At 39.8% G+C, this 21136-nt stretch overlaps 1 protein-coding gene across 2 annotated transcripts in view; it reads left to right on the top strand.

The window, feature by feature from the left end:
- Window positions 1–21136, top strand: part of pcdh11 (protocadherin 11) — a 208747-nt gene that overhangs the window by 65665 nt on the left and 121946 nt on the right. For both annotated transcript variants that reach the window (XM_065271715.2, XM_065271714.2), the window contains exon 4: window positions 20890–20943. In XM_065271715.2, coding sequence (XP_065127787.2) covers window positions 20890–20943 — 54 coding nt within the window. The remainder of the gene's footprint in view (window positions 1–20889; window positions 20944–21136) is intronic.

Raw genomic sequence — 21136 nt, 5'->3', positions numbered from 1 at the left:
TGTAGATGTAAAGGAGACGGGAACACACACAGCACACAGTTGTGGTCTATAGCTTACATACACCCTGCCAATAATCTGATAAATGTTGCAAATTTTATGTAAAAAAATGTATGTGATAGTTGTTTCTTGTTTGCCCTGAGCCATTAAACTGATCTTCAGAAGAATCCTCCAGGTCCTGCACAATCTTTTCCAGAATCTTCTGTAAATTTGACCCCTGTACATCACTGACTGTATGATGTGAGATTCATCTTTTACACTAAGGAGAATTGAGAGACTCGTACAAATTATTACAAAAGATATAAACATTCACTGATGTTAAGGCAACATTCCACCATACATTTAAATGGGTCAAATGTAAAGATTTGTTAAAAACAGCATTATTGTGTGTATTTGGTGTAAAACAACGAGTTTGTGTGGTTTATTGTTAAAAAACACATTATATATAACATACCGTACATTATTGTTGCTTTTCTATGTCCTGCCTCCCTGAAACGTGTTGATTTGTACGAAGCTCATTGTTCTGAAAAGCGCAGTGTTTTACGATTGGACAGCTAACCAGAACGTTCTGATTGGCCTGAATACCTCTGACGTCAACCAGAAATGTGACGCTCCTTACCATGGTTTTAAGATTACGTAACAGATTGGTAAAGTAAGAATACTAAAACATTAGCATTTTTATGATTTTCACAAAAGTTTAATGACTTCCAGAAAATTTTTTCTTTAAATATATAAACAAACAATATATCGATGATCAAAACATACAAGGAGTTTTACTGTTTGCCCTAAGGGGATACTTCAGGGTTTATAAGTTGAATTAAGAGCGCCACCTGGTGGAAAACAGCGGAAATATGGACTGCCATAAAACTAGAAAAGCGTTTCTAAGTTTCTTCTTAATTGATGAGTTAACTTGTCAATGATGGGAAACGAGTTAAAACCATGTCTAAATTAATGATCGTAGAAACGACAAACAACGAGCGCCACTCTGCACAGCACAAAACTTGCATTTGAATTATGGTTTAGTCTGTAGTAAATTCTTAAATAAGAAAACATAAACTGATGAAACAGTCTGGTGAAACTGATGAAACCAGGCTGTATGTCAGAAACAGGCGGAGGTATGATAATGGTCGTTGTGTCCACATCAACAGGCTGAGAAAGTAAACTGTTGCCTTTAATTCTTTCCCCGCCATTGACGAGATATCTCGTCAATCAAGAGAAAACGCTTCCCCGCCAATGACGAGTTTTTCCGTCTTTCCGCAATACCGCTAATATCCGCAACTTTTTAAACCCGGAAGTATTGCCCTATGGCAAGTGGCTGCATGTCCATGTCTGTTTTAAAGATCGCTCTGAATGGGATCTCTATGAAAAGTCCGTCACAAAAATGGAATTATCTCTGCTTTTTGCTCAAAATGTGGTGTTTTTGCAGAAACCTACCCATATTCAAAAGCTGATTGCAAAAGAACCACTGAAGGTAGGATGAAACGGGTTTTTTTTGTTTGAAAGCAGAGGTTCTGTTCTTTCATTTGGTATATTGTATGTTTATATATTTGAAGAAGAACATTTTCTGGAAGACATCAAACTTTTGTGAAAATCATGAAAAACGCTGGCGCTGGCTGGCAACTTTAAAAAAAAAACATGGCGGTGAAAGAGTTAATTTGTGTGTTTGTTGAAGTCCAAGAAAAGAGATTTAAGTTGGAAACGATAAGTCGTGTCATTGTGTACTTTGGAATTTGTACCTTTTACATATCGTTAACATGTACTAACCGAGCGGCAACCTTCTGATCTCTGATGAATTCGATACGGAAGTGATTTAAACTGCAATTCATCGACTGGCCACTAGAGGCTGGCTCCAAAAGGGAGTCAATTCCCATAGACCTCCATGTTAAAATGCCCAACTTTACAGCAGAAATTAATATGCTTACAGCCTGGTACAAAAATGGTTTTTGGTCTGTATAGCTAATTTTGCCCTTCATGACAACTGTCGGGGGGTGAATTTTTTTTGTAACTCATCCGTTTAATTTATATTAAGCCTTAAAGTTCTACATAATTAAGGGTGTGACCACTTGAGTGACGGTTGAATAGTCACTGCTGTCACTTCAGTCGAGCTAGGTGGGTGTGGTTTCAGCAACCAGCCACCTCAGGTTCACCCACGTCCCGCCTCTTTACCTATTTTTGGATATCTGCTTGTGATGCACCCACTATTGTCTTCAAAAAAGATCTTCAGAAACCTATGGGTGATGTCACGGACACTACGTCCATATTTTTTACAGTCTATGGTACTTACACACCAAAGGAAATGTAAAATCGTGAATCGGATAATTGCTGCTCTTTAAAAATGTTCTTCAAAAACAATCTCTAACGCTTACAAAATTTTTCTTAATTGTCACATGCCCTCATCCTACCTTTATTGCTAAACAAGCGATCCGAACTATATTAAATAGCTTTTACAAATGCTAATTCTGTATTAGCCTAGCTTCGTTTAAAGCTTGTAAAAGCTCTAGTCTGTGGCGAAGCATATCCTCAGTTTTGAGCATGTCAGACTGTTGCTTAGCGAGCTCTTTGTATTCCTTGTAAGTAGACAGCCGTTTGACAGTTTGTTTCAAAGAATGTTTCAAAATGTTTCAATACCTAAGGGGAGGTGTGCAAGAAAGGAGAAATCACAGAGGCAATTCAGTTATGCAAATCACATCACACTGTTTTCATTAATCCCACCAGAACACTGCAACTGCCTGAGAGAGAGAGAGAGAGAGAGAGAGAGAGAGAGAGAGAGAGAGAGAGAGAGAGAGAGAGAGAGAGAGAGAGAGAGAGAGAGAGAGAGAGAGAGAGAGAGAGAGACTCTTTCAATATATCTATCAATGTCTTAATGTGCAAAAATTATGACAGTCTCAAATGCAGAGCTCTGTGACATTTTGATGGGCTCTTTGGTAATATAGATGCCTGACAATGTCATTTTACTGTCATCTGAGGTATTTAGGACTTTTTTGTGCTAAAATATATTTGGAGATGAAAGTGACATCATTTACTCATATTTCTAATAGTCTCAATTCGTCACATCAATTCTTATTGTGGTTTTAATAAAAGCTTGTCAGTGGTCAGTCGTGCCCTGCATGGAGCATAAAACTATATTTTATGACCATATAAAATAATCCAGAGGTTATAATGCATAACTCATCCTCATATAAAATCCAAAAACAACATAGTTCATTGTTCATGAACAAACAAATAAAAAGTTACGCATCTATAAATCTGCATTTTGAAGTTGAGCATCTTTTTATCTTTCACTAATTGATTCTTGCATCACCTTCATCTTTACAATGCTTGTTGTCTTCTTATTTATTTATTTATTTGTCACTCAATATATCTCTTTGAAGTGTCAACGGTGGAAGCGGGTCGTAAAAATGTATCCCAGCCAAATTCCATGAAAAAACTCCATATAGAGCAGAACTGAGGCAATACGACATGCTTAAAGCATAATTGGCATTATACATTCTGTTTAAAATCTACATCGGGGTTTCAAAACTGACACGTCCTCATTAAGCCGCTGGCCTAGCAGTAGAAATAAAAATGATTGCCGTAATTACACTGGCGCGGATGACGACGATGATGATGAGGAGGAGGCACTGCTGGCTACATGTGCTCCCGATTAAGTTTAATCTGGCAACCCTCCTCTTTGCTATCTCTTCTCAAGGCTCCTCGCCTCTAGGTGCAAAAGCTCGGAGGCAGCCTTCCATAATGAGCTCCTCAGCTACACATCGGATACCCTGGAGTACAGTCCCCACAGAGCCCTAATGAGCACTCCAGTGTAGCACTCTGTACTCGCAGCCAAGGGCTCCAAGCCGGCCTCCCCGTAGACAATGGCACACGGGTGGGCACGGCTTGTTCGCCATTCTCTCCTCAGCCGGTCCCCAGGGCCGGAGGCAGACCGCTTGTATGGAAGGTGGGAGGAGTGGCCCGGGGCCTGCAGTTGGCAGCGGTTGCCTCACGGGGGAAGAGACGCTTGTCTTGGCCCACCGACAGCCCTCTTTCACATCCAGCAATGTGTGTGTGTGTGTGGGGGGTACCGAGTGTGAAAAAGGAGAACGATAGACAGCCCATCATTCAGGCCCACTTTGAGCAAACCAGTGCGGATCCTGGAATCCCTGCATCAGCAGAGTGCCGATGCTATTTACTTCCCAGACAGTATTTATAATAGACTCGGCGGCACTGGAGCGCCGGAATCAGGAGACGCTAGCGTTTGTGATGCGTTCTCTTTTAGTCTTTTGATTATTGTCGTTATTTAAATGGATTTGCATAACAATCAGCTAGATTTTATTAGCCGGCGCAATGCAGAAAACAATCAGTGTGGTGTTGATGCAAGACTCTTAATTACAATGTTGAATAATGTCAAGCAATATGAATCAAGCCAAGCACCTCTCACGTGGGCTTTCATCAGGCTGGAGAGATGGGGAACATGCTCATTACCGCTTAGGTCATCGTACGGGGGGACGAGGTGATGCTGAAGTGCTCTGTAGGTTAGCTTTTCACTGTTCCACAATTATGCATATGGAGAAGAATATGATAATATTGTTTATGCGCTACTTTTGGCAAAGGGCGGTATTACCTTCAGTTTTAATGTTTTTATTTTTTAATTGCTCTGCATTTCAATGAGCTCACCTCTTGATCTTGGACAGACTCGGCGTTGGCTCGCTCTGGTTGTCTTTCCTGAAACAGCTCCATCTGGGAATGAGGATTACATAGTTATTATCTTGGGGGTGGATTAAGGATTTATGTCTATCACGGAGTTCTGCTGCCAAAGACAAATAAATCTCAACATGTTGTTAATACATAGTCTCTATTGTTCTTTTGTAATAATCAAGAAAAAATGCCAGAGCGCTGGTGCATGGCAAGTGTGTGTATGTTTGGGTTTACTGCTGCTTGTCCTGTTCGGGATGTGAGATTTATGGAAACAAGGTTTCATCAGCAGACATAATACGTTGGATTCTGCTGTTATGGAATGCTCGAGCTGTGGAGAGATCAGAAAGTAAATTCATTCTCGAAAACAAAGATTGAAAATTGAGAACGGGATACAAGGTTATATCGCTGCGCCCCTGCTGTGCTACATATACAAGATTTTTGATTGGCATCTGCCTTGTTGGAGTATGACCTCGTTGCGTGTCTGCCAATATTAAATAAATTTTTTCTGTAGGGTAGTTTAGACTAGGGGCTATGTTAACAATTAACCTTTTCCTCCTTTAGCAACATTTGACATTTTAAATTGTTAACATGAATCAATATAACAACTTGCACTGAAACATGTCAAAGGTTCGTCCAGTAACACACAGACCACATGGATGCCCCTGGCCACGAATGACTTTTGGATAGCGCATCAACCTGATTTCATCCGTTGTGTTGCATGGAAAACCAAAGCCCACAAATCTGCTCTTATCCTGATCTAAACCTATTAGCTCACCACCTTGCAATCGTAGCACTCGGCAAGTGGCGGTACAAGTGGCACACCTGTTACGGCCGGCTGACCATTTCTTGTTTGTAAGTGTGAGCGTGTATTGAACGCATTGACGTGTGTAAGCGTTCAAAGCCCTGTTTCTAACCGAGCGCAGGCTGTGATTTGATAGCCCTGAGTGGAACAGCAGGATTAAGGAGAGCATGCTGCTAGAATTGGTTTAATCATCATGAAGGACGCAGGCGTAAATGGAGACGACGTGACATTGTCTTCTCGAACAGCCTCTTTATTAGTGCTGGATGGTGCTTTAATCCAGAGAGCTATGGGCTGCCAGCGGCCGCACGTTACAGTGGCTTTACCTTTGTGTTCCCACAGTATGCTCGTTGCCATCCTCAGAGCCCATGCCACACCATAACAGCCGTTTGGATAATTCTGTTTTGTGCGGGAAAAAAGAAAATGAGAAAGAGATGAGTATGTGGGAGAAAGGGTGGCAGTGGAAATACAATATTTTTTCATATTTTAAAATATGAATTCCAGTAGACATGGAATATTACAAATAATTTCATCGGAAATGGCAACATGCTTTTCAAAACATCTTGATTTTTAGGTCAAAGGATCTAACATTGGTGTACTGGGTAATGGGTAACCCTTTACAAGTTTTTATTTGTTAATATTAATAAATGCATTAGGTAATATCTGAACTATGTAGTTTTCAGCATTTATCAATCTTAGTTAATGTTAGGGAAAGCCAATACAATTGTTCATGGTAGGAACTAATATATACCATGGGGCTGTTGAATGCTTTATTCTGGTTGAGAAATGTTCCACTGGTATTGATTATGTTTCTGTAAACTGCACACCTAACCTGTCAAATGTCTAAAAATAATAAAGAGCAATGTTTGTGGTATAAGAGGAATAACCGGTCCTTTGAATTATTATGTACTTTGAAAATAATGCACAACCGCAATGTGACTCCGCTTCACTTCGTGCCGCATTACCACCATATTCCTTACTTAACATATACATCATTTGGTTTAAAATATATATATAGATAGATAGATAGATAGATAGATAGATAGATAGATAGATAGATAGATAGATAGATAGATAGATAGATATAGAGCTTGTTGACCCTTCATTGAAATACGTACGGTATACTGTCCATATCCAGAAAGGTATCAAAACATTATCAAAGTAGTCCATGTGACATCAGTGAGTCAGTTAGAATGTGTTGAAGCATTGAAAATACATTTTGGTCCAAAAAACAAAATAAAAAAAATGAATAAAATTACTATTCAGCATTGTCTTCTCTGTGTTATCCTCAGACATTTTTGTTTGACAAGTTTTTTTTTTAAACTTACAGTGTGCGTCTCCCTCAGACTGTAAACGAAGCCCGGGCGCACAAAAAAACAGCTGGGGCGCACCAGATAACACGTCAGCCGTGTCATACGTCATCCATGTCCCTGCAGTCACATGACTTTAGTCTCGCGCATGTGCTTCACAACAGACGCAGAAGAGAAGACAATGCTGAATTAAAGTCGTATTTTTTATTTTTGGACCAAAATGTATTTCGGTGCTTCAACACATTCTAACTGACCCACTGATGTCACATGGACTACTTTGATGATGTTTTATTACCTTTCTGGACATTGACAGTATACCGTACGTAGATTTTCAATGAAGGGTCAACAAGCTCTCTGACTAAATCTAAAACATCTTAAACTGTGTTCTGAAGATGAACAGAGGCCTTACGAGTTTGGAATGACACGAGGGTGAGTCATTAATGACATTATTTTCATTTTTTGGGTGAACTATCCCTTTAACATGAACTAAAGATCTTTGCACATTAGGTTCGAAATACTCATCCGAAATTTTCGCTAAATTCCCTTTAACATGAACTAAAGATCTTTGCACATTGGGTTCGAAATACTCATCCGAAATTTTCGCTAAATAAAAAATAAATACAACCTCATGTTGTGTCATTCACGTTTACACAACATTTGTTTTTTTGGCGTCCGTAGCAAGCATTTTGAGAGGTGTTTTGACATCTAAGCCACTATACAGGTAACACCAAAATCAAGAATAGCGTCTGACAAGTTGATCCACCTCGTCTCGCAGCACAAAGTATGACCAGCAAAGTGAGGAATACATTACAAAGAGACAGAATATAAAGACAGATGGAAAGTGCAGTGATTGTAAGGTACTGTATGGTATGCCACATTCGAAATGTGAACTCTGTATTTAACTCATCCCAGTGTAATAATAATAATAATAGTAATTAGTTACATTTATATAGCGCTTTTCCAGTGCTCAAAGCGCTTTACATATGAATGGGGGAATCTCCTCAACCACCACCAATGGGCAGCATCCACCTGGATGATGCGACGGCAGCCATATTGCGCCAGAACGCCCACCACACACCAGCTTATTAGTGGAGAGGAGACCGAGTGATATAGCCAATTAGTATGAGGGATGATTAGTAGGCCAATGGGCAAGTTTGGCCAGGATGCCGGGGCACACCACTACTCTTTTTCGAAGGACATCCTGGGATTTTTAATGACCACAGAGAGTCAGGACCTCGGTTTAACATCTCATCCGAAAGACGGTGCTTTTTTTTTGACAGTATAGTGTCCCCGTCACTATACTGGGGCATTAGGACCCACACAGACCACAGGGTGAGCACCCCCTGCTGGTCTCCCTAACACCTCTACCAGCAGCAACCTGGTTTTCCCAGGTGGTCTCCCATCCAAGTACTAACCAGGCTCAGCCCTGCTTAGCTTCAGTGGGCAAGCTGTCTTGGGCTACAGGGTGATATGGCTGCAGTGTAGTGAACGCACGCGCACACACACACACACACAAACAAACACACACACACACACAAATTCTGGTTTCCATGTTTTGTGGGGACATTCCATAGACGTAATGCATTTTATACCATACAAACTGTATATTATATTCCCCTTACCTACCCCATTCCCTAACCCCAACCATTACAGAAAACTTTATTGGAGCTTAGATTTTCAATAAACATCATTCTGTTTGATTTATAAGCTTGTTTCCTCATAGGGACATCAAAATGTCCCCACAAGGTCACAAAAATACTGGTATTCCTATCTTTGTGGGGACAATTGGTCCCCACAACGTGATAATTACCAGGCACACACGCACACACACACACACACACACACACACACACACACACACACACACACACACACACACACACACACATTCTGGTTTCCATGTTTTTTGGGGACATTCCATAGACGTAATGCATTTTATTCTGTACAAACTGTATATTCTATTCCCCTTACCTGCCCCATTCCCTAACCCCAACCATCACAGGAAACTGTCTGATACCTTAGATTTTCAAGAAACATCATTCTGTTTGATTTATTAGCTTGTTTCCTCATGGGGACATCAAAATGTCCCCATGAGGTCACAAAAACACTGGTATTCCTATCTTTGTGGGGACAATTGGTCCCCCCAACGTGATAATTACCCGGCCACACACACACACACACACACACACACACACTGAGCAGTGGACAGTAGCCCACAACTGAGAAATCTGCCTTGCTCAAGTTAGCTAAACCATAGCTTGTTGCCATTCATCTATTCACAGTGAATAGTCCAAACGTTATGAAGACTTCAATTAGTATTGTTTTGCAATTTGTTTTCGCAACGGATGAATTAATAATATGCATTGGATACAGTGTGCAAAGATCTTAAAAATAATAAATGCTGTTATTGTTAGTTTATATTTGCTATTGCATTAACTAATGTTAACAAATATAGCCTTATGATAAAGTGTGACAATTGTATGTGTGTAGAAACATTGGGCGTTGGGTCAATAAGGGAAGAGCCCAGCCCGCTGGGTTGTAATTTAACACATGCTGTGTTGTTTCAACCCAAAGTGCTGGGTTGTTTTAACCCATTGTTGGTGTTAGGAATTTGCAGGAGTGAACCCAAATGCAGACGAAGTCAGAGGGGAACAGAAAACGCTTTATTAACAAACATAAAACAAAAGCCCACGAGGGAGCAAACACATGAACAGCATAAAATGACAAAAGACTAAACACTGAACTTGACTAAGACTTAGACATGAAACTTGACTAACTGGATCTTTACTTGACTAGAACAGTTGACACAAGAACAATACAAAATGACACGGCAAATGACAATGAACACGAAAGGATTATATAGGAAAAGCTAAACAAGATAATGAGGCAAGACAGGTGATGGGTATAACCTAATGATAAGTAATAAACGGGATAACAAGGGGGCGGAGACACGACACGAGACACGCAAGCGCACAGCCTAATGCTGCGTCCGAAACCGCCTACTACATACTATATAGTACGCGAAAAGCAGTAGGCGAGGGGAGTAGTATGCCCGAATACATAGTATTCGAAAAACAGTATGCGAAAAGTACCCGGATGACCTACTACTTCCGGTTAGATTTTGCAGTGTGCATACGATGGACGCTTCACTATCCCATGATGCCCCGGACGAGGAGTTATCCAACGAAGAAGAAGAGGCACGCGGCTGTTTTCACGCTGAAATGACATGACGTGATGACGACGTATGTCACGTGATGTAGCAACATGGCGGATGTAGTACGTCCAAATCTCATTCATACTACCCGGATTCATACTATACAGTACCTACTGTTTTAACGCCAAGTAAGTAGGTACTTCATCTAATTCAGTACCTACTATACAGTATGCGGTTTCGGACGCAGCCTAAAAAACACGTGCTGGCACACAAAACATTGGTCTGTCATGATCCTGCCTCTAGACTCTAAAGTAAAACAATGACAAAAGGGCAGAATCATGACAGTTGGGTCAAATATAAAAAAAAAATGGGGTTAATTTCAATGTAGCTGTTGGGCGTATCCCTTTTTGACCCAACTCTGGGTTAAAAATATACCAGCATTTTTTTTCAGAGTGTATATTTCTTAATTTCTATATTCTATGATATACTATATATTATATAATTTTCCTGTTTTCAGTGGTTTCTTTTCTTTGTCTTTTATGTAAGGCTGCACGCAACACTGTTATAAAGCACTATATAAAAATACATTTGACTTGACTTGCCTATTTTACACATTTCTTACCTGGCCAAAACATTGTACTTTGTATGTTATTCATTGCATTTATATGGGGCTTTTTTCATTCATCTATGATTGTCTGCTTCGTCGCTGAAAGTCTGAGGTCTGAACTTATGTTTCAGCATAAGGATCACAATTTCACATCTACATCTGACTGCTCTGCAATTGAGTTAACAGGCTGCAATTTGCATATGAGGTTACCAATTTCACTTCAAATTTCGACTTCTCTCTTGTTCCAGAATTGCATTTTTCAGGCATCTCATGTCCTAATCTGGCCCACTGTGGTGTTAAATGTCAGGCAATGACTGTATTTAGACATGTCAGACTGCCGGTGTTTGATCGAAAGGTTGCGTACAACACCGAGCTTCTTAGCAGATCAAGGAGGAAAATAAGAAGGGAAGTAAAACAATTATTCACATCTATTGCCAATAAGGACCACTTTGTTACTAAACTTCTCGGTTGCTCAACTGTTTGAATCTGACATTTGAGATTATTACTAAGCCAGACTTCAATGCTGGTTTAACCAACAGATGACTCAACCAAACAATATGTTCATAAACCACTTAACCTCAAAAACAAAAAAAGAGGAAAGAGCAAACATAAGCTTATAAGTATTTGAAGTGCTCATATTAAGCTTTTCATCATAACTTAAGCTGGGTCAAGCACACTACTGTATGCATTTTCTGTGTCACATTTTATCCCAGAATCAAAATATTTGTTTGAGGCAAAAATAGAAAAAAAACCTATTGTTTTCCTCATAAACCTCCCAAGCCTATGAATTATTCAGTGTGACCAAATACCAGTTAACATTTTCAAAAAATGAGACACTAAATCACAGCAGAGACTCTGCATCATTCAGAGAGAGCTGTATCTTGTCACACACATTCTAGTGGATGAGCTACTTTCTGGAGCAAAGGAGAACTTAGGCAAATCTGGTTCTTCTGTTCCTCTTCCTCAGAGACGAGGATCAGCAGGCAGAATCCTTTATTTGTCCCAGAGTTGAGTGTGTGGAACACTTGGCCGTGTCCCCTGGTGCTTCCAGGATCAGAGTTGCGCACGGCCACGGTCTCACTGCTGGCAACACACAAAGTCGGCTTGGAATGACAAATTGGTCTGAGACACCATCGCGCACGTGCCAAGAAATGCTCTGAGAACACATCACACTAAATTGGCAATCTGAACTAAGTTTAGACAAGCTGCACACACACAGGCGCAAAGCAAACATCCGCATGGTACAAGCGTTATTTGTGTGTGTGTTTATAAGGATGCTATTTAGATTTATTTTTATGTTTTTTAACATTATGCTTTTTTAATCATGATAAGTAGATTCATTGCATATTTGAAGAATTTTGTTAATACTGTGTTATATTCAACCCATATAAAAGTACAGCAAAGCATATTTTTCAAAACCAAAATAATAATGCATGCATTTTATAACTGCAATCAATAAACATAACCGAACTAAATGTATAAATACCAGGTACACCTCAGTGCTTGATGTCTGGAGATTCACAAGCACACGAGACCTCTGAAATATTGCGTTCAGCAGAGCATCCTTGAATTTCCAGTTGTGTGGTCGTACATCAAGCGCAGTCGGATCTTTAGAGCAAGCACTGCTAAATTCTCAGTCACTGAAACGCTGTAATCCTCAATAATACAGTGCATCATTTGTTGTAACCTTAATGTTATAGCCATAGTAAGTACTACCTTACTTCAAGAGCTCTCATCTCCTTTAACATTTATTAACAATTTATTCATTTCGCAGATGTTTTAATCCTAAGTGGCTTTTAACGTTTTGATCCTACAATAAGCATATACTGTAAATAAATACAGCATGAAGTTTAAACAACTTCGTTATGCAACTTAATTCAACATACTTTTTGAAGTTTTGACTTGTGATAAGTTGAAGTTGTTTAACTTAATTTGTTAAAGGTATAGCGGAAGATTTTCCTGAATTATTTAAAAGAACCACCCTTCCACTAAAAAAAAAAATGCAACCGGCTCCAGAGAGGGAACGCGTGCACGAGCCTAGTTCTTCTCTTTGCTCTGTTTAAGTTGCATGTTTACCGTGTCTGCGCGGTTCGTGACTTGTCCCAGAGCTAGCATCGCTAATCATAGCTTACATCAACTTTTACTAGCAATGACTTTAAATGGATTTCTCCAAATAGCATGCCAAACTTTACCTGTCGAGTAGAAACTTTGCGTTGCAAGCCCAACCTGTTCTTTTAGCGCATGCCAGCGTCTCCCAAAAACACTCTGGTCTTGTTTCTTTCTTCATAGGCCTTTCTCTTCTTGTCATACAATTCGTAGACACTTTTTCTCTTGCGACCCACAAACATTTTGATAAAACACGATGAGAACACATGCTTCAATGAATGGCTGAAACTGTAGACCATCACACATATACAACTGAATGTGCGCATGCGCAGAAAGCGAACCTATAGGGACAAGCACGTACGACGGCCTTACGTCAACATATCACCAGAATGATTGACAACTGGGATGACCAATAGTCTTGATGATCCACCCGGAAAAAGAAAATCTTCCGCTATACCTTTAAGTAAAAGTAACAATATATGTCGATGTGATTAAGCTATATTTTCAAATAGGACTATGACAACAGCTTGGACCAGGATTCATGCTCGGACAGGAAAGGTCAGATGTACCGGCATGTTATAATAAGAATTTTCAGCTGATTATCGCACACCACCCAACAGTTAGAATTAAGGATTCAAGTTGAATAATGAAATTGTGTCCTGATGAGGGGTTGGCAGGGACAATCAGGATTTCAGCCTAAGCAAGGTTGAGTTGAAGGTAACCTTCCTTCATCTAGCAAGAGATACGATCGGGGATGTTGGGGTCATGGGGCTGGAATGACAGGTGAAGCTGTGTGTCATCTGCGTAGCTGCTTAGCAATTCAATTGGGCTTGTATCTGCCGATTAAACTCTTCCTTACATACAGTATACTGTAGTAGCAAAACAGGGCTGAACATGCAACGTTTGATTAACCTTTGGGATTTGAGCTTGGGGAGGCATTAGGGGATTAAGACCAAAAATCTTTGCTTTGATGTTAATAATTTAGTATCAAGCCTCATGATAGAGTGTCAGACAGCGAGTGGATGTGCATTTGTCATTGCTGGGAAATAATTTGGCTTGAAAGCAGCCCTGAATTGATATTCCTCGAACACGTCCATCTTCCCCACAAATGTCTACAATTAATTCTGATGTACAGGCCCGAATTAAACATTTCAGTCTTGGGTATTGTATAATAAATAGATTTGCATTAGCATACTATAAATTAGATTATTTAGATTATATAAAATCTTTCATTGAATGCATAGCATTTATTATCTACCTGACAGTATATACATTCAATATATAAATGTACATCTTCCTCTATTGCTTTACTATATATGCAAAATGCAAAAACAATGTTTCCCTCAATTTATGTGAATCTATGAATTTAGATTGAATATGAAAGATAAGACTTGTTTCATAAGATGGCAGGTGGGTGCCTCTTTTTTTTGCCATTAAAATGATATTCAGTCTCTCTTTGATGGTTTGTGCCCAAAACCACGCCTTATCACCATTTCAGGTGGACCACTCAAATTGAAAGCTTCCATCGCTTGAAGCCACATCAAAATAATTGTTTTGAGTTGCCGTGGATTTTATCTGGCAGAGGACTTACTTGAAAATGATCCGAGAGAACAATAAAAGACTTTTTTCCTCTGGATATGCTCACCAAAACGCGCGACAGCCCGGCTCGCAGTTATTGAATTCGGGCCCCATATCAGTCACAAGTCAAAATTTCTCTTATTTCTTTTGGGGAATGAGGGGGGGAGTGAAGCACTGAATATGATAAATGTACACTTCGGTCCTTAGACTGTATGGCCAATGCAGGCTCTAAATTATACCGCTCAGTTTGAGGGCAAAGAGTTGCCCTAAGGCTCCTAAATTGCTAATGATCAACTGTGAAGAAGCACTTTGATAGCAGTGCCGGGGGACTTTAAGGCAGATCTACTGTTGTGTGCGGAGCGCCCGCGTCTCACATAGGAAACCCCGTCTCATTACTCTTTTAGAAATAGGGGATGTCTAAAATGAAAGTAGGAAGAAAAACCCAAGAAAGCAAAATCACCTGCCCAAGCCGCTCCAATAGGCAGGCGTGCGCATGCATAAGTATTACAGCATTAAGTCAGGACACATCTGACAACAAGGGTGCTAACCTACAATGCCCGCTTCAGTCTTTATTGTACTGCCATCGCTCCGTTCTCACATTATGTGCTGCTAAGATCCAAGTAGATGAGTATGCGAACGAAAACATCTGATAATCCTTGAAATACAGATGCCTATTTAATCCCACAGAGAGTTGTTTCTTAATTCCGTCTCTCCTTTTGGTTTTCACTAGCAGCATAGGTGTCATAAATGGAGACAGCAAAATCAGAAGCTTGTTATGGGTGTGCAATTTATTTAGCGTTGGATGCTCTTGACTGTCAGCCAGGAAGTAACAAGTACAAAGTCTCCCAGTGTGTGAGGAGAATGTTACTGGGCCAGCGCAGTCTCACTGTGCCAGCCTGCCAAATAAAAGCCCTGTGCCTTATTTTGCCTTGGGTGAATGGTGCTCTTGTTTGGGCGTTTAAATGGGAGTCGTCTGAGAGCACGGTGAGTCTTCTCCACCTGGTGCGTATCGGAGATGACAAGTTAATTTTGCGACGTCAGGCGTCCTATTAAAGATTGCTTTTAAGGTGAAAAGTACTCTGCTGCTTTCTCCTGCCAATTCACAGCCCAGGGCTTTTTATCTCGCGAGGGCCGGCACAAAGACAAACAGAATTGTTTGTGGTGCCTCGTACGAACCGCCGTTCTTATCAAACAGAAAGTGTTGGAAATTGATTGGCTCATTTGTCAGTGAAGTCGCAGATACGGCGTACATCGCATCTCTGTCATTTTCTTTTCGATTTCGTAATAAATGCATGCACATGTGCGACGAGATTAGATTAGCTGTGATGAAATATTCATGCGTTGCATTTAAACCCCTGCGAAGCAGTAATAAATGAACATGTTCGCTGTAAACTGCTTTGTTTGGTTCGGCTAGTGAATGAAATGTGATTTTTAATGCAGCTAATTCTTTTAAACCACATAGCAGGCTCATTATGGCCTAAGGGTACAGATATGTGTGTGCGTTATTTGTAGAAGACAGACCATTTACATGACCATATTTCCTTACCGTTGTTGTTCGTGGCAAATTTTGGTTTAGATTTGTGGGGAATTATTATAAATAAAAAATACATAATTTTGTATTAGTTATTGCATAGCCCTCAGCGCTGTGTACTTTTAAGCAAAACATGGATGAACTTTTGTTACACAGTGCCACATACACCTGCTGTGCTTCTTGTTTTGGCCTTCTCTGAACGAATTCTTGTTGTCTATGTGCAACACAGCACCCCGGCGTACCTGCCTTTAACCCTTGTTTTTATTACAAAGGTCTAATTGAGACTTCTCTCAGCACTCAAGGCCGGTCTAAAAGAAGGGGCTTCACACTGCTTAGCAAATGAGCACACCAGGCGCAAGAAGCCTCTGTGTCTTGATGCACTTGTGGGAGGCAGTCATTTCAAAGAGCTCCCCTTTAGAGCGATGGCACATTGAGCGTCAGTCAGCCTCAACACTGCTGGCAAGGAGATTACTGCTCTTTGCAGCCCACCGCTCGCTTTCTGTCTCGGCTTCCATTTCGAGGGGAAAAAATTCAGAGGTGAAGTGAAGAAATCTCTTCTGCTGCTTGTTTTTGTGAGGAACGGCATAGAGGTTTAATATTAGCAATTTGGCATCTCAATGAAAACTAATTTGTCTCTGTAGTGTGAAGCAGAGATGTAACGTGTAATAAGAAGAGATAATAAATTTGCCTTCTGTGTGGCATTTTCCATCATGTTTATTTGACTGCACTTCACAACCTTGACAAAATCACATTTTGCTTTTGCGAGGTGCTGCATGAATTATGGAGCGAGCTCAGAAGGACGGAAGGAAAGATTCTTTTAAAAAACAGTCATTCCTTTCATCCTCACTTATTTTGGATAGTTAACAGCTTTCCATAATAACAGGAGACCATTCATCTGACACACGTTATTTGCTTTTAACCAGTGTAGTTATCTAGAATTTGCATATAGTTTAGACTTTCGGTGCAACATATAATTTGGACGCACATCGCAGAAAGGGCATCCCACCGAGTACGGTGGGTCAACGCTGCCTGGTAATGTTGCAGAATACCTGCGAATGAATAAAGTCCCACTGGTGCGTACGTGTCTGTCGGTTATGTCAGATTTTAATGGGATCATATATTATTTAAACACGCAGGACAAGTTAATACACTCGGCACACTATACCTGTCATATTAAATAATTAACCGTGGTTGAGCAAAACATTAAACAGGAAATAAGCATTAACACAAACATGGTTTTCCGGAGAGAATTCGTTCATTGTTTTCGTTTCATTACTCGTGTCAGTGCTGAGGACCGCCGCTGCACGCTTTGTCGGTAATTGAGGAAACGCACAGCTTTAAAAACCACGTGACAAAATTGAGTTCAAATCGTAGCTTTCCTAATGGAGAGCTAAACAGATGTTTCGATTTACTGAAGTAGAGCAGACACAGGTCAAAGCGAACGTTGCTGACAGCGGCTCTCCTGAATAAACATGTCCTCTGAGCTGCCCTTGCAACCAGGAGAATGTGTGCTTTATTAGTCTCCCTACTTGACTTCCTGTGCCAGCGCTGCTCGGGTTTCAATATCATGTATTGTTTAAAACAAGCTCATTAAATGAAAAACTGTCTCTAGGAGCTAAAAACAGGTTGAGGAGGAGAGGTATGATTTTGTAATTGGTCAACGGCACAAAACTGAATTAGTTAGATTGGAGATGGGTATCGTAAGGGAAATATATTCCACTGAACGGTTTCGGTTCTGACTATGTAATGACTTTATTAATGCTTCTTTTAGTACCTGTAGAATAATTGGTCCAAACAACAGCACCGTGCAAATGTCAACAAAATATCTTTTAAGATGTTTAGTTGAATATTTTGTCTTAGTGTAACACTTTACAATAAAGCTGTATTTGTGAGGTAATGCATTCATGAACTACTGAGAAACAAAACCTTCTAAATAACATGTTTTCTTGTAAATTAGCATGTTTCGATTCATTAATATAATTTTAATGGCATGATGGCATGAAATGGAACACTCTCTAAAAAGGATGTGTTCATTTTTTACACATTTTTGTGTAAAATGCTAATTACCACATTATGTGTTTTTTTTTTTTTTTTTTTGATGATTTTGTGTTCAAATAAATAAAAGTCACAACACAATTTGTGTTAAAAGTAACATAAAATGTGTTGTTCTAAAAATAACACAGAGATAATAACACATTTAGTGTGTTGTCCCAAAACTAACCCTGATTGTGTTGTTTTAACACATCCGTTTCATTGGTATTTAACAAATTTGATTGTCTTTCGCTGCAAAACCCTCTAAGTGCATGTAAGCCTTTTTGGACAAGACATACAGTTGGAAACAGTTGCAAAATCAATAAAAATGCAACTAAAAACATTGCGAATAATGAAAGTCGGAATTAAAAATGAAGAAACTGAACCACACATTAGGGGGCGCTGTGATTCATCTGACTGCCACATATGGGCGGCATTCAGGTTTAAGTGGTCTTTTTCGCATGCCATAGTTCATCCAGTTTTTGCACAAGCTTTCGTGCACTTAGAGGATTTTGCTGAAAAATCATTGTGGTGTTTAGCGGATTCTTGCAACAGAGTGGTAGCCTGACGTTGTCATACTCAATTCTAGTCAGAATTTGAGTCTGATACCGCTCCATTCGGCTGTGATTATGGGGGGTGTTTCAACCGAACCAGGACAGAAAAATGCCTCTGCACTCAACTGAATAGACCTACAGCCAATCAGAGCAACCGAGTGTGCGACGTATGTTGAAATTGCGTCTTTTGCAGCCTGACTTAACTGCTAGTTATTTCGCTCAATCAAGTCAAGTATGCTTTATTGTCAATTCTTCCACATATACAGTACAAACATGCAAAGAATCAAAATTGCTTTACTCTCAGACCCCGTTGCTTACAGATAACATTTAAATTAAAGCCTACAAAAACAATGCAACTCACAAGACAAAAAACACGAAAACACCGTTCTGTCGGGACAGAGAGAAGCCGCTGCGTGTGGACGCGCCGCCATCTTTAAAATTACACTAACATTATGATTATACTAAGTCTGAGTAAGCGAACATACATCGACACCTACTATGTTTACAACATTTCATTTATATCACAACATTGTGAGATATTTACTAAATCAAACAGTCAGACTATCTCTTACGGTAAGTTAGATCAACTTCATCAACAGGCTTCCGAAAAGGAGCTGGCAACGACCACTAGTTATATCCACGTTGTTGTGCACGCAGAGTTGCCCATTTTCATTGTGTCTCATCTTCTTAGCGACCATCGGAGTCAGCTGATGAATTAAACTTTTGCCAAATGCCGGAGGAGGGACGGCAAAAACATCTTTTTACGATCAACAAATGTATTGATCACGTTTCTCTGTTCCTCTTTAAAAATCAAAGCGCTGTCGATATCTTTTAGGACAGACTTGATGGCAGAATATTCATATCTCAATTTCAAATTGTAAATGGATTCAACACAAACGCTCTTTGGTCACATGGTTGATTACGTTACTGTTGATCATCTGTCCATCATCTTATAAAGCCCTACCTGACATTTTGATTGGTCTGACAGTTTTTGTTGGAGCATAGCAGCGCCACAACAGAGCGACTCCAGACCGAACTTCCCATCCTGAAATGTTGTGGGCGGGCTAAGTTCGGCTGGCACCCAGGCTAACAAAGTGGTGTTTCAGAATGAAAGTGGATTTGAAGCGAAAGAGCACTCGGTCAATATCATTATATTATTTGTGACAGAAGAATGCCGTTTAGCTGCTTTTGCACCCAAGCCCTTCAATTGTATTGGCATCAGCTAACATTTACAAAGAATAGTAAGGCTGGATAAACTATATTGCTGATTGTTTCCCTCATGTTAGCTAATGCATTTACAAATATTAGCAAATCAAACATTTTTGTAATGTGCAAAACATTGCAATATCTTATGTTAAAAGCATTCTTGGCCATTGATGTATTAGCCATAAAGATTTTTTTATAACCAAGCACTCGACAAAAAAATCCTAAACACATTATTGTATTTGTTTATTTATTTGGATAATAAGGTAGCATTTAGCATTATGCCTTATATCTATATAAGTATATGCTGTAACAATACTAGAAGCACAGTCATGGAAACAATTCAGTTTTTTGTATTATTATTATTTATTTTTATTATTATTACTTTTTAAATGAATTAAAAGTTATCGGTTGTGAGCCCTGAAGTAGGTAAGATTATTAAGCCCGTGTCTCTGCAGAGTCTCGTCTTTACAGAAGGGGCACAAAACCACTTTCTATTATCTCAGACGCCTAGGGCTGACCACGCAGTGTTTGTCTTTTACGAGACAGCTCGTGTGAAGCGAGGTTAGCACGCAGGCAATGCTGACTCCTCTAAGTGCTGATGAAATATAGATGTTGAAGTCTGGACCGCTCAATGTTTCATCTCTCTTGGTGATACCATAAGGAAGCCATTAATAGTGTCAGAGAGCATTAGTCCTACAAAAAGAAGATAACTAGATACGTATGACTGGCAGCACCTGCTTGGAATCAACAGAGCATCCCTTAAGTATTAGAGAAAGAAGTTTGTTCCCGTTGCGCAGGCTTGTCTGATTATTTTTTTCTCATATGTATGCGAGGTCACTTCAAGATGGTCATTTCCCCTTGTGTTACCTTTGTCAGTATGCAGAGCCCTTGCATTTTGCATAATCGCAAACAGCAGGACCATCTGTTGTTAGCTTGTTGACTTACCTACGTGCAACCTTTTTAGCGTTGGTTTTCTTGTTTCAGTCTGATGTACCATCACATTTACAATATGGTAATTGGCTAATGAAATCCTGTTTGAGAACTGGCGCATATGTTACGAAGCTTGCACTATGCTCCATGCTTTTGTTTTGAACAGAGTGGATGTAGGGATAGGCCCATATACATCTGTTTGCGGTGTATTTCACTACAAGAGATTGATGACAGTAACCTTTATTCACTCAATTGGCTTTTCCGTTTCTTCAGAGTAAGTGTACATAATAGGTCACTTTGTTCTGTCGTATTACAAAACACTTGCGTTTTATCGAAACTGCACTTGAATGCAACCGTTTCTTTTCAAATAAAATAAATAACGCATTTGTGTATTGTCTTTTTTCTCATTCAGAACCAGACCCCAGACAAAACATTCTCCGTTGTTGCAGCCACATGTCCCCATAAGGTAAGTGATAATCATATTTTTTTTTTCTGTAAGATAATGTATTTTCACTAACAGATCTCTAAATGTGTTGCTCTCAACTGGTGGGCTGCAACCCGGTGGTCTCACATCTCTTCTGATAAGGTTGCAATCAATGCTAAATGCAAATAGTAACATTTAACTAACCGTATAATTGTGCATAGTTCGAATAGCAAAA

The sequence above is a fragment of the Paramisgurnus dabryanus genome, chromosome 16 (genome assembly GCF_030506205.2).
Source record: "Paramisgurnus dabryanus chromosome 16, PD_genome_1.1, whole genome shotgun sequence".
NCBI classification, from domain to species: domain Eukaryota; kingdom Metazoa; phylum Chordata; class Actinopteri; order Cypriniformes; family Cobitidae; genus Paramisgurnus; species Paramisgurnus dabryanus.
This window is presented reverse-complemented; position numbering and strand designations above follow the sequence as displayed.